The sequence below is a fragment of the Lepidochelys kempii genome, chromosome 11 (genome assembly GCF_965140265.1).
Source record: "Lepidochelys kempii isolate rLepKem1 chromosome 11, rLepKem1.hap2, whole genome shotgun sequence".
In the NCBI taxonomy this organism is placed as follows: Eukaryota; Metazoa; Chordata; order Testudines; family Cheloniidae; genus Lepidochelys; species Lepidochelys kempii.
Genome location: NC_133266.1, coordinates 70,826,947 through 70,839,241, shown reverse-complemented (window position 1 = coordinate 70,839,241; position 12,295 = coordinate 70,826,947). Strand labels below are relative to the sequence as shown.

The window sequence follows — 12,295 nt, the reverse complement described above, 5'->3', positions numbered from 1 at the left end:
TTTTCACCTCTTTATTTAAAACACACATACAGTAGATGAAAGTGTCTAGGTATTTTTTTTTATTATTATTCTGTCCAGCAGTTTCAGATGTCTTTGGTCTTCAACACTAATAGCATAGTAAAAGTTCTGAAATGCTCTCTTTGGATTTAGCCTTCCTTGGTTCATGGTGAAGATTCCTGCTGCAGTCAAAGCTGTTGCTGTTGTTTTCGTCATCGGTCTTTTCTTTTTCTGTTGAGCCTCGTGGTGTTAATTGTGTTGCCGCTTCTGCTCTTTAATTGATCCCATTCACAGGTTCTGCTTTTGTAATATCTGACTTCTTGCCACTTTGGAAAATCAAAAACCAAATTAATCAATCTCCTGCCTCCTGAGAATAAGACCACATTAGGGAGCTAGGCTTGACAGAAAGTCTAATTTCACTTTGAAAGCCTGTTGGAAAATTTTAACAAGAAGATGCAAGAAAAATGTAAACCAGATCAATCCAGACTTTGGTCTGTGGAGAATAGCATCACCTGTTGAGTTTTTTTTCAAGTTTTGTAAATAGGTGATTTGACAAAAATATAAAATAAATCAAAAGATAAATGGGTAGCAAAGGTCAGAATATCCTTGTTTCCATTTTAAATTGTTACATGGGAGAGACAGGATTGTGTGTGAATGGGAACTGTGGTCCAAGTAAGAAACTCCATTCTTCTCTTTTTCTCTCAACACATCCTTTGTGTTGCATATCTCTTGTCCATCCCATGTTGCTTGTCTCCCCATGGTTGCACTCCCCACACCCACCCATGTCTAATGTCACTAATTTTCTTCCCTCTCCCTCATTCTTGCGTTAGCATCTTCTGCTGCTCCACTTCCGTGTGCACTGCTAGCAGCACAGTAAAAATGACTAGAATACCAATCCTTAAAGTGCTTTATGCGGGCACTTCAGAGATTGGGGTTCTTGGTAATTTCACTGTGCTACAAACTCCTGCACCAGAGGACAATAGGCAGGGGATGGCTTTGAACTAACCTCCTCACCCTCCACAAATCCCATAGGAGGGCTCTTGCATTGTCCTTGGCTGGTGAAAATTGAATTGTCTTTTTCTCCTGATCCTGGAGCACATGCAGTTCTGAATAACAGAATCCATAAAGAAATGTAATACAGAGGACTTCTTTTTAATTTTCTGTTTCACAACTGTACTATACTGAGAGAGGGTCGCAGACGTGCTTAAGAATGGAAGATAACCTTGGACTGCAACTCAACCTCCAAAGTCCTAAGTGGCCTCCACAGGTGTCCCCTACACGATTGCTTAAACTAGTTTAATCTGAGGAGGATTAGTTGATTGTTGGTATCATTTATTCCTCTTAGTGCTGTTCTGTGCTTTTGGGTGAGCAGTACTCTTCACCTCTTCCTCCCAGTTTTTTCTCATATAAGTCAAGTGGTGTGAGTAGTATAAGATGACTAATAGGTACTAAAACTGTGTATAGGGGTGTGATTGACTGTACACACACATAGTGTAAGGAATGGAGTATGTAGGGGTACAATAAAGGTGTTATCTGGATGAGTTTGGGTTTGATCTTGTTCATCGCAAGTGAGTTACACAGTTTGTGTCAAACTTAAGCCAATTCAAACATAATATTATGCCGTAGCTTATAGAAAAATGTAAGAACTTTAATAAAAATCATTAGGACCCGTTTTCCCTCTGCTTGGTAAGTCAGGGGCCTTGGTTATCAAGTGTCAATTGTACCAGGACTAAGGCGCAGCCATTAAAAATTCTAAAAATGAACTAAAATAACTAACAGAAAAAAGTTCTAGTACCTTAGGACATTTGGGGGCTGGAAGCCTTTATTGTGTGCCATATAGGAAAATGACTCTGCCCTCTTCTTTGGTGTAACGCTCCTATTATTTCATGACTGTGTAGAGCTAGAAATGGAAGTTGTGTGCCATTGTCAAGGGGAGATTCCCAAATACAATATAGGTCCTGCCTTCTGCTTCATGGATATATTATGGTGAAGAAGCTGTAAGGAGCCTCTGTGTCTCAAATCTCAAACTACTGCTTGATTAGGGCTAAAAGCTGCACCAGCCCATGTATCAGATTTCCAAGGGAGCATGGATATGGGGGCATATCCATCCACAGCCAACTAGTGTATGTTGTGGTCAGCAGCAAGTACTAGCCAGGGGTACATGGTGTTCCTTTTCAGAGGAAAAAGTGCTCTTCTGTGCATTTTACCCCTCATGCCATTTACAGATCTGCCGTAGGAGTTCTGGAGGAAAGGATGCACTGGCCAGCACACAGGGTTCCCTAGCAATGTGGACAGGACAGGATTTTGTCCTTAATGTTATTTAATATAGATATACACTCCTGAAAACGATGACCATCATCAGGGAAAGCTGCCTGTGCAGTCCATCAAAAACTGCAGAGCTAATGATGGGTTGGGCAGATAATCGTGGGAGAGTTAATTGTACGGTTCGATATGGCATCTTGTCAGTAGAGATAAGTTGTCACGTTTTCCACTTGAGCTGAAACTAAATGATTGTAAAATAAGTTATGAGTGTCCTTGGGCCTGTCTGCCAGAATGATGGCTAAGAATACATTCCTGGCCCATCAGTCTCAAGCAGCCTGCTTGATATTTATGCGAACTGAATGTTATTTTATTCCCCCTCTAGTCATGCTTGTCAGCTTCCCGAGTGAAAAGTGAAACTGCTTCTTTGACTCATACTTCAAGTATTGAAGCTCGGAGAGTCTGCAGATTGTTATTATTATTACTAGTATTATATATTTTTTTGGGTGTGCGTTGAACATTGATGCCCGATTGGGAAGAACTAATGGCTGACATTGAACATACAGGATGGCTGCAAAACAGCCCATCCCAAATCAGTGAAACGCAGCTTATGAGTCCTAGTGCCTCTGTCAAAGCTGGTTTCGATGTGGAGTAATGAGGCGCTTGCTTTTTTTAATTTGGCGTGCCTTCTTCTTTTCCTTTTTTCATATTAATAGCATTGGCACTGGTCGTCTGTTCTCACGCGTGGTAATTGATACAAAATAAAATGCATTATTTGTATTCAGTCAGGAGTAAGAAATTGCATTCAGTGGGCTGAAGCTTGAACTCATTTACAGTTTTCCGAAGCCGGGTTTTCAGGAGCCCTCTTTTCAATTTGAAGAATACCTTGTCAAGAAAGAGAAGTAGTCAAAGATGGGAAAGCACAGCGTATAAGCCTACTACATTTTGATTGCTCATATTTTAAACCAGTAGAATGTTAAATAACTTCCATCTTCAAAAGGTGGTCTCTGAAACTAGAATATAGAGCTTTAATACACTAATAATATAAGCTCAGCATCGGTTTACCAAAGATTCACATTTCTTTTCTGGTTGTGGAGGAGGGAATACCTCAGACTCTTCACTTCAGAGCCATTTGACTCAAGGATAGTAGGTTATTATTTGAAAAGGATTGTTGGATCATAAGGATTTACCATATTAGGGTAATTCTCCAGGTCTCATATATGAGAGAAGTTAGGTTATGCATATTTCAGGGCAAAACAATCTTTACAATCTGGGAAGGTCACGGCTGGGCTCGAGGGGGGTGGGGTTTGCAGGTATCTGGGCAGGGGAGGACGCAGCTGGGGAAGGGGGGGCGACTGAGGCTGGGCTCTGGGGGGGAAGGATTGCGGGTATCTGGGCTAGGGAGTGCCTTGCGTTTGGGCTCTTAGGGACAGGGGTTGTGGGTATCTGACCCCCTCCTCCCCCAGCTGGGCTCTGGGAGGAGGGGGGAGCAGAGAAACAGGAACTGGGTGGTCGTGGGGGTTTCTTTAACTCTCTACTCCTGGAGGAATTTTTGTGTGAGTCTGTATTGTTACAGATATACTTACTGACAGGTATTTTGAAATAAATTATATAATAACACCTGTTTCAATTATTTTGGTAGTCTTATTTTAACAAAATTTGCAGAATTTTGCAGAATTTTAAAATTTTTGGCGTAGAAGGCTCCCACGAGTAATTAGTACACCCGCAGAGGCATTAGAAAATATTAGCAGCCATAAGAGCATTAACCATGATTTGTACGATGAGTAAGGCTATGTTTTAGTCATGGGTATTTTTAGTAAAAGTCACAGGCAGTTAACAAAAATTCTTGGCCCATGACATGTCCATGACTTCTACTAAAAATACCTGTGTCTAAAATTTGGGCGGGGGACCACGGGCGCTCTGGGGTTGGGGTGCTCTGGGGGGGCCACTGGGGGAGGGGGAGAACGGGGTGCAACCCGGGACTCATGCTGGGGCGGGGAGGGTTGGTGGGGCTGGCAGGGATTCGCTACACGGCTCCGCATCCCTGCAGCTCCTAGGCAGTGGAGGGGCACAAGCGCCGGCTCCCGCAGCTCCCATTGGCTGGGAACGGGCCTGCAGGCATCAGCAGCACGCGGCACAGAGTTTGTCTCCCCCTAACCCCTCCACCACCTAGGAGCTGCAGGGCCATGCCAGTGGGAGCCCCCCACCCTGAGGTAAGCGACCCCCCTCACCCTCCAACCCCCTGCGCCTAGCCTTGAGCCCCCTCCCACACACCCGAACTGCTGCTGCTGACCCAGAGGCTACCCAGCTTGGGCAGCCCCTGAGCCAGACCAGCCGCTGCAGAAGTCACGGAGGTCACGAAAAGTCACAGAATCCATGACCTCCATGACAGACTCACAGCCTTAACTATGAGTAGTCTCATTTAAACATAGGAGTTTCTTCTTTTTTGGCAATCTCATGTTTTTATGGTGTCCTAGGTACAGATCATTCCTGGCATCAAACATAGAGGAAAACATACAAAACAAGTAATGCTTTGTCTGTTTGCTTCACCAATTTGGCCTTGCATTTGTATCTTTCTGATCTTTTTGATCCATTTTATTTTTGCTGCACTTTCTCTCAGTATGGAATGGAGAGGAAAAGACAAAACACCCTTCCCCAAATGGATTTTGAATCTTCTCAGGAGTAGCAACTTGTTCTAATCCAATATTTATTTTTTTATTTCTTTGCGCTTGGAGAAGTCAAGATCTTTAAAGCTGTGTCCTGCTTCAAGCACCTCTTTTTACAGTTACTTAGATCTACTGTACAGTAAATATGTACCCCATGCTTCTCTTTCAGTTTACACCATAAATTGCCTAATTTAAAAATATTCCTACAGACGTGGAAAAAGGAATAATGAGGCTTTTATAGGAATTTTTTTAAATCCCTGAAATATGCCTGTGTAATTTGCCACCCACAGCTTTCTTTCAGTATTTTCCAACTAAGCATGCAATTAATAAACAACCATTTATTCAATAATTAAATCAGATATTTTCTTATAAGGTGTTTCTTAACCTTTTTTAAACATGAAGAAATTAGTTTGATTTTTGTGTGAAAATATGAAATCAGCAGTATTGCAGTGTTATTGTGGCTGTGTTGGTCCTTGATTATGGGAGAGGGTGGGCGAGGTAATATCTTTTATTGGACCAACTTCTCTTGGTGAAAGACACAAGCTTTTGAGTTCCACAAAGCTCTCTGGAGCTCGAAAGCTTGTCTTTTTTACCCACTGAAGCTGATCCAGTAGAAGACATTACCTTTCCTACCTTGACTCTCTCAAATCAGGTGTAAGCAGTGTTAGACACTGAGTAGAAAAGAATTCATCTTTGTTCTTCAACACAGAAATTGCAGCAGTTCCATTTTCTTTAATCTTTTAGAGTATTTTTTTAATGTGTGGGACGTTATACTGAGTAAATAAAAAATAATTCTACATATTTAGCACTGTTCTTAACCAAAACATGAATTGCTATTAAACTGAAGTCCTATCTACCCTTAATCAGAGACTGAATGAAGGACTCCTAAGAAGTGTATCCTCAGTAAAAAATCACCTGCAGATTCAGAGGAAAAGTACCATAGAAGTATTTCTTTCAACACAGGATCCCATCATATAATTAAAACTGTGGTTAAATGATATTCCTGTTTCATTTTTTTAAGACTGTTGTGGAGACTGGGGGGGAAGCTAGCAAATATTTTAATTTGAACTTTTTCTTTGGGGTTCATATTTGGCTTTGCTTATTTTTAGATACTTTATGAAGTTTAAAAGGGGGAAAAAGATATATTCTGAATTAATATTTTAGTGTTTATTGGCTAATTTCCAATATACTTTTTTCAATTTTCTTTTTGTATTGTGTCAACAAACTAACAAAATAATAGAACATTAGGTATAACAAATATATAGTCTGCCTTTTCTGTGCATTATATATCTCATGTCAATTGGTTGTTGATTATGTTGATCCATTCAATCAGAGGGCCCCAATCCTTTAATGGCGTCTTCTCATGCAGCGCCCCCATGCCTGTGCAGTGTCCCAGGATTAATTTGGACTTCAGTGGGACTGCACATAATTGAGAAGTCCTCGTTAATAGATCCAATTGCAAGTTTATCACATGAGATTATGGCCCAGTGATAATGAATCACAGATTATATTATTTTGCTTTATTCAAGAGAAAGGAATTTTAAAATCTATTTCAATTGTTAGTATATTACTGTAAAGGATTATTAAATTATTTTTTCTGCTGGCATATTTATATATTCCATTACAAAAAATATGTTAAAAGATTAAAGTTACAAAGCAAGCACTCAATAGTTAAGAAATACCAAACTTAAGGTTGCCTATGAAAATCTAGTGTCATTTAAAAATCCAAAATGACATGGCTTTGACAGTATGGCAAATCTAGGTGGTATTACTAATTCCTACAATTCCACAATTCCCACAATTCCATTTGTGACTGGTGGGTTCCTTGAACCTTTTGCCGTGAATCAATGTTGTGGTGTTAATGTTTTTTTTTAAAATATATGAAATACATGGTCGTGGTGATGTAATTTTATACTGTATTGCTGCCATATATATATCGAGTTGCAAAACCAGCAAATGAGAGGGACTTTCCCCTTTCTCTGTATTTGCCAACTCCTATCAGAGAAATTGGGCCTGAAGAGCTTGTATACAATAAAATAATCCACCAACAGCACATGTGCTTTAAGAATGATAGAAATTTTTAGATGAGTCATTCTGTTTCAGATCATTACCCCTCAGTACCTAAGCATGGGATACAGAATAGACATGCAGGAATAAAAGTGTATTTATGAAAGTATGAGAGATGGCATAGTTGCTATGTTTAAGTAATCGTACCTTTGGCTGAGTACAAAAGAGGTGACTTGATTTATGTTTGTAGTGTAGCTGTGTTGTCCTGGGACAGGAAAGACAAGGGAGGTGAGGTAATACATTTTATTGGATCAATTTCTGTTTTAACAAAGCTTGGTCCAATAAAAGATATTACCTCACCCACCTTGTGTCTCATGATTTATTTAATTATGGAGGGAAAAACTACTTGCCATCATTATTGCTCAGAAAACTTTGTATATTATCCTAGAATACTACAGTAGTGGGCAAGTAGTGAGAAACAGAACCACTAACCCAGGAACCTATCCTTGCAACAAAGCCCGTTGCCAACTGTGCCCACATATCTATTCAGGGGACACCATCAAAGGGCCTAATAACATCAGCCACACTATCAGAGGCTCGTTCACCTGCACATCCACCAATGTGATATATGGCATCATGTGCCAGCAATGCCCCTCTGTCATGTACATTGGTCAAACTGGACAATCTCTACGTAAAAGAATAAATGGACACAAATCAGATGTCAAGAATTATAACATTCATAAACCAGTCGGAGAACACTTCAATCTCTCTGGTCACGCAATCACAGACATGAAGGTCGCTATCTTACAACAAAAAAACTTCAAATCCAGACTCCAGTGAGAAACTGCTCAATTGGAATTCATTTGCAAATTGGATACTATTAATTTAGGCTTAAATAGAGACTGGGAGTGGCTAAGTCATTATGCAAGGTAGCCTATTTCCCCTTGTTTTTTTCTACCCCCCTCCCCCCCCCCCGACATTCTGGTTAAACTTGGATTTATGCTGGAAATGGCCCACCCTGATTATCATGCACATTGTAGGGAGAGTGGTCACTTTGGATGAGCTATTACCAGCAGGAGAGTGAGTTTGTATGGGGGTGGGGGGGGGAGAAAACCTGGATTTGTGCTGGAAATGGCCCACCTTGATTATCATGCACATTGTAGGGAGAGTGGTCGCTTTGGATGAGCTATTACCAGCAGGAGAGTGAGTTTGTGTGTGTGGTTTTTGGAGGGGGGTGGGAGGGTGAGAAAACCTGGATTTGTGCTGGAAATGGCCCACCTTGATTATCATACACATTTTAAAGAGAGTGGTCACTTTGGATGGGCTATTACCAGCAGGAGAGTGAGTTTGGTGGGGGGGGGGGGGCGCGGAGGGTGAGAAAACCTGGATTTGTGCTGGAAATGGCCCAACTTGATGATCACTTTAGATAAGCTATTACCAGCAGGAGAGTAGGGTGGGAGGAGGTATTGTTTCATGGTCTCTGTATATAATGTCTTCTGTAGTTTCCACAGTATGCATCCGATGAAGTGAGCTGTAGCTCACGAAAGCTCATACTCAAATAAATTGGTTAGTCTCTAAGGTGCCACAAGTACCCCTTTTCTTTTTGCGAATACAGACTAACACGGCTGTTACTCTGAAACCTAGTAAGAAAATGTTATTTTTGTAATGTATTGGCTATCTGTCAGTATACACAAATCAGATACCCCATCATCATCAGGTGGGAGAATTGATATTTTAATAAAATCACATTTAGATGGTAAATTAAAAAGAATCTGAATATGCAGTAATATAAATAACTACTAGGCAGTACAGAACTGTAATCTCTCAAAACATTCTTATTTTGGCAGGATCTTTCAGGCATTTATTTAAAATGATGCACTGTTCATAGAGTTTCTCACTTTTTGTCTGCTTTGTGCAAATTGCAGATACTGGTTTGGGAGATTCTGTGTGTTCAAGTCCAAGTATATCCAGTACCACAAGTCCCAAACTGGATCCTCCTCCCTCCCCTCATGCCAACAGAAAGAAACATCGTAGGAAGAAAAGCACGAGCAATTTTAAAGCTGATGGTATCTCAGGCACTGCTGAAGGTAAGCTTTCTATGCTGTCGGGAGGTCTAGATTCCCAGTGTTGTTTCATTATCCTGAAAGCCTCCAAGTGTTGTCTTGAATCTTTGTTGTTGGATACTAGTTTAACTTGATTGCTAGATTTGTATCTTTAAAGGTGAACAGAAGCACATGTAAAGAGAAATCCAGCAATCCAACTTTTTCATGAAAAGCTGAATGGTAAAAGAGACATCATAACAGACAAATTTCTGTGATCCTCAAATCTTGTTTCATCAAATGGTGTTTGCTTTAAGAAAGGTACCCAACCTGTTCCTTAGTCATGTGCATGTGTGTCTGTCATCATGGGTAGCACAGATGAGGTTTGGGCCTTTTTATAAGACAAAAGTAAGTTAGCATATATTCAGTACATCTCCAATAAGCACAACTTAAATCCTATATAATCTTTGCTCATTAAGCACACTCCATGTTCAGAGCCAGTTGTCAATGCTTTTGATGCCTGCTATTGTTTGTTTGACTAGTCAGCTGCTCGTGGAAAGATTGCATTATTAAGAGCAAGGAAAGGGAAGAGTTAAATGTTTGGGTTCATTTTTAAGAACCAGACAGCAAAAGCCAAAAGAGGTATTTTATTCCCTTAGTTTATCTTAATATTTCCAATGCTATCCATGCTCTTAGTTCAACATCCCGCTGAAGAGGTAGCAATATGTACACAGTAGCTAGATATGATATAAAAACATACTTCTATCTGTAGAAAAGAAGAATAGAAACATGCTACAATTCAACTGAATGAGCTCCAGAAAAAAAAAATGAACAAGGGTAGTGGGAAAGCATAGAAACTGGAGAGTCAAAAGGAGAGAGTGGAATAACTATGTGGAAGAATAGGAGTGTTAAGAAAAACGTTGGAGGGTAAAACTAGCTAATTCAATATCGAAGAACAAGGGGGCAAGTTCTGGAAACGGGATGACAATTGCAGGCATCTGAGGAGACATTAAAATAGAGATGGGATAATAGTATACAACTGGGAAGGGACATATTAAATACTACTTAGTCATCCTTATTTTCCATTTACTTTAATTTCTCAGTTGTGGTGCTGTCACCTGTGGATTATGTTTTATTTCCATAGCTGCATGTGTGAATTCTTTGTTGAAAACCTTGGCTTTGTCCATAATAGCTCCTGCTGCTTTCTCTCCATGTTATGTGTCATCTTTACCGTTGGACTCCCCCTAGTTTGACCGTGGAAAGCCAAATTTTATTTTAGACATTCATTTTTTACTTGGGTTCTTTTTCTACTCCACTTTACACATTTGCACATATTTGCACACCCAGAAGATTAAGAATGGGATTTTTCAAAAGTGCTCAAAGTCAGCTCCCATTGAGGTTAATAGAGGTTTTACCATTGCCTTCAATGGGAATTGAGATTAGCCAGTACCAAAGGCATTTGAAAATCTCACTCTTAATTTCTCAAGGGAAGGACAAAAGGTTAAATGTGATCTCCACAGATTCCCCAGAGTTCCAAGAGCCACCTGAGCCATATATGTTGGTGAGGAGATCAGTATTGTAAAGGAATAAATGACTCCTTCATCCTCATTCCCCGTCCCCTTCGTATCCATGCAGCTCAGGACTTCTGGCCTGTCAACAAATGTGGGGATTTTTTCACATCAATTCCAAGATTTCAGTATTTTTTCTTGTCTGTTCTTGTTTTTCAAATCTTAGTCATAATTGTTTTCTTAGTCAGGAGACTGGGGAGCTTAGGTTTAGCTCTCAATTTGTTGTTGTTGGCTCATTATGGCTGAAGGCAAGTCTGGCCTGGGAGCATGTTTCACTCATACACAAAATGGGTGTCTGATTTACTCTCAAGCTTAAGGGGTTCAAGAGAAATACCTCCAAATTTCCCATGGAAGAGACCTTAGCTTCCTAGCCTGCAACCTTTTTGAACGCAGTTACAAGTCTTTCCTCCTTCTGTCTGAAGGCTTTAAAGCACGTTCGGAAGGACAAGACATGATTGTCAAGCATTAGAAGATGCTACAGCAGAGGTGGGCAAACTACGGCGGGACCATGCTGCCCGGCCCTTGAGCTCCTGGCCAGGGAGGCTAGCCCCGGCCCCTGCCCTGCTGTCCCCCATCCCCCGCAGCCTCAGCTCACTGCGCTGCTAATGCAATGCTCTGGGCGGCGTGGCTGCGAGCTCCTGCCGGGCAGCGTGGCTGGCTCCAGCCGGTAGGGAGGCAGAGAGCAGGGGGGTTGGATAAGGGGCAGAGGGTCCTGGGGGGCAGTCAGGGGACAAGGAGTACGGGGGATTGGATAGGGGATAGGGTCCTGGGGGGCGGTTAGGGGCAGGGAGTCACGAGAGGAGGCGGTCAGGGGACAAGGAGCGGGGGGGGGGGGGTTGGATAGGTCAGGGGTTCTGAGGGGGGCAGTTAGGGGGCAGGAAGGGGGGGGCGAATAGGGGGCAGGGGCCAGGCTCTTTGGGGAGGCACAGCCTTCCGTACCCAGCCCTCCATACAGTTTGGCAACGCTGATGTGGCCCTTGGGCCAAAAAGTTTGCCCTCCCCATTCTACAGTATCTTTGACAGCTGCCCATAAAAGTAGCACCCAGCACAGACATCTGCTTTTACATGCCTCTCCCTGAAGTATCAATGCATTTTGTCTGTTCCTGCCACTTCTGCATAAGGTTTCTAGTCTAGCTTCTAGGTGGGCATTCTCTTATGCTTTTGGCACTTAGCGCTTTCAGCTATCTAGGATGTGACACCATCTAGCCATTTTAAGAACAAAAGCATAAACTTATCCCTCAACATCAACTAGAAAGTGGGTCAGCTCCCTGTAGAACTCTCCTCATGAGTCAGAAAGTAACTCTCAGTACCCTTCATCCAAACACCTACCCTCGTGGCAGCTTAATGGGGCTAAATCGGGGCGGGGGGGAGATAATCTTCATCCGAGAATATTAAAGGAACTGGCACATGAAATTGCAAGCCCATTAGCAAGAATTTTTAATGAATCTGTAAACTCAGGGGTTGTACCATACGACTGGAGAATTGCTAACATACTTCCTATTTTTGAGAAAGGAAAAAATGTGATCCGGGTAACTACAGGCCTGTTAGTTTGACATCTGTAGTATGCAAGGTCTTGGAAAAAAATTTGAAGGAGAAAGTAGTTAAGGACATAGAGGTCAATGGTAATTGGGACAAAATACAACATGGTTTTGCAAAAGGTAGATCGTGCCAAACCAACCTGATCTCCTTCTTTGAGAAAGTAACAGATTTTTTTAGACAAAGGAAACACAGTGGATCTAATTACCTAGATTTCAGTAAG

At 41.5% G+C, this 12,295-nt stretch overlaps 1 protein-coding gene across 8 annotated transcripts in view; it reads left to right on the top strand.

Moving 5' to 3' along the window:
* Positions 1 to 12,295, top strand: part of AGAP1 (ArfGAP with GTPase domain, ankyrin repeat and PH domain 1) — a 694,100-nt gene that overhangs the window by 524,078 nt on the left and 157,727 nt on the right. For all 8 annotated transcript variants that reach the window (XM_073306802.1, XM_073306800.1, XM_073306804.1 and 5 more), the window contains one exon: positions 8,855 to 9,016. In XM_073306802.1, coding sequence (XP_073162903.1) covers positions 8,855 to 9,016 — 162 coding nt within the window. The remainder of the gene's footprint in view (positions 1 to 8,854; positions 9,017 to 12,295) is intronic.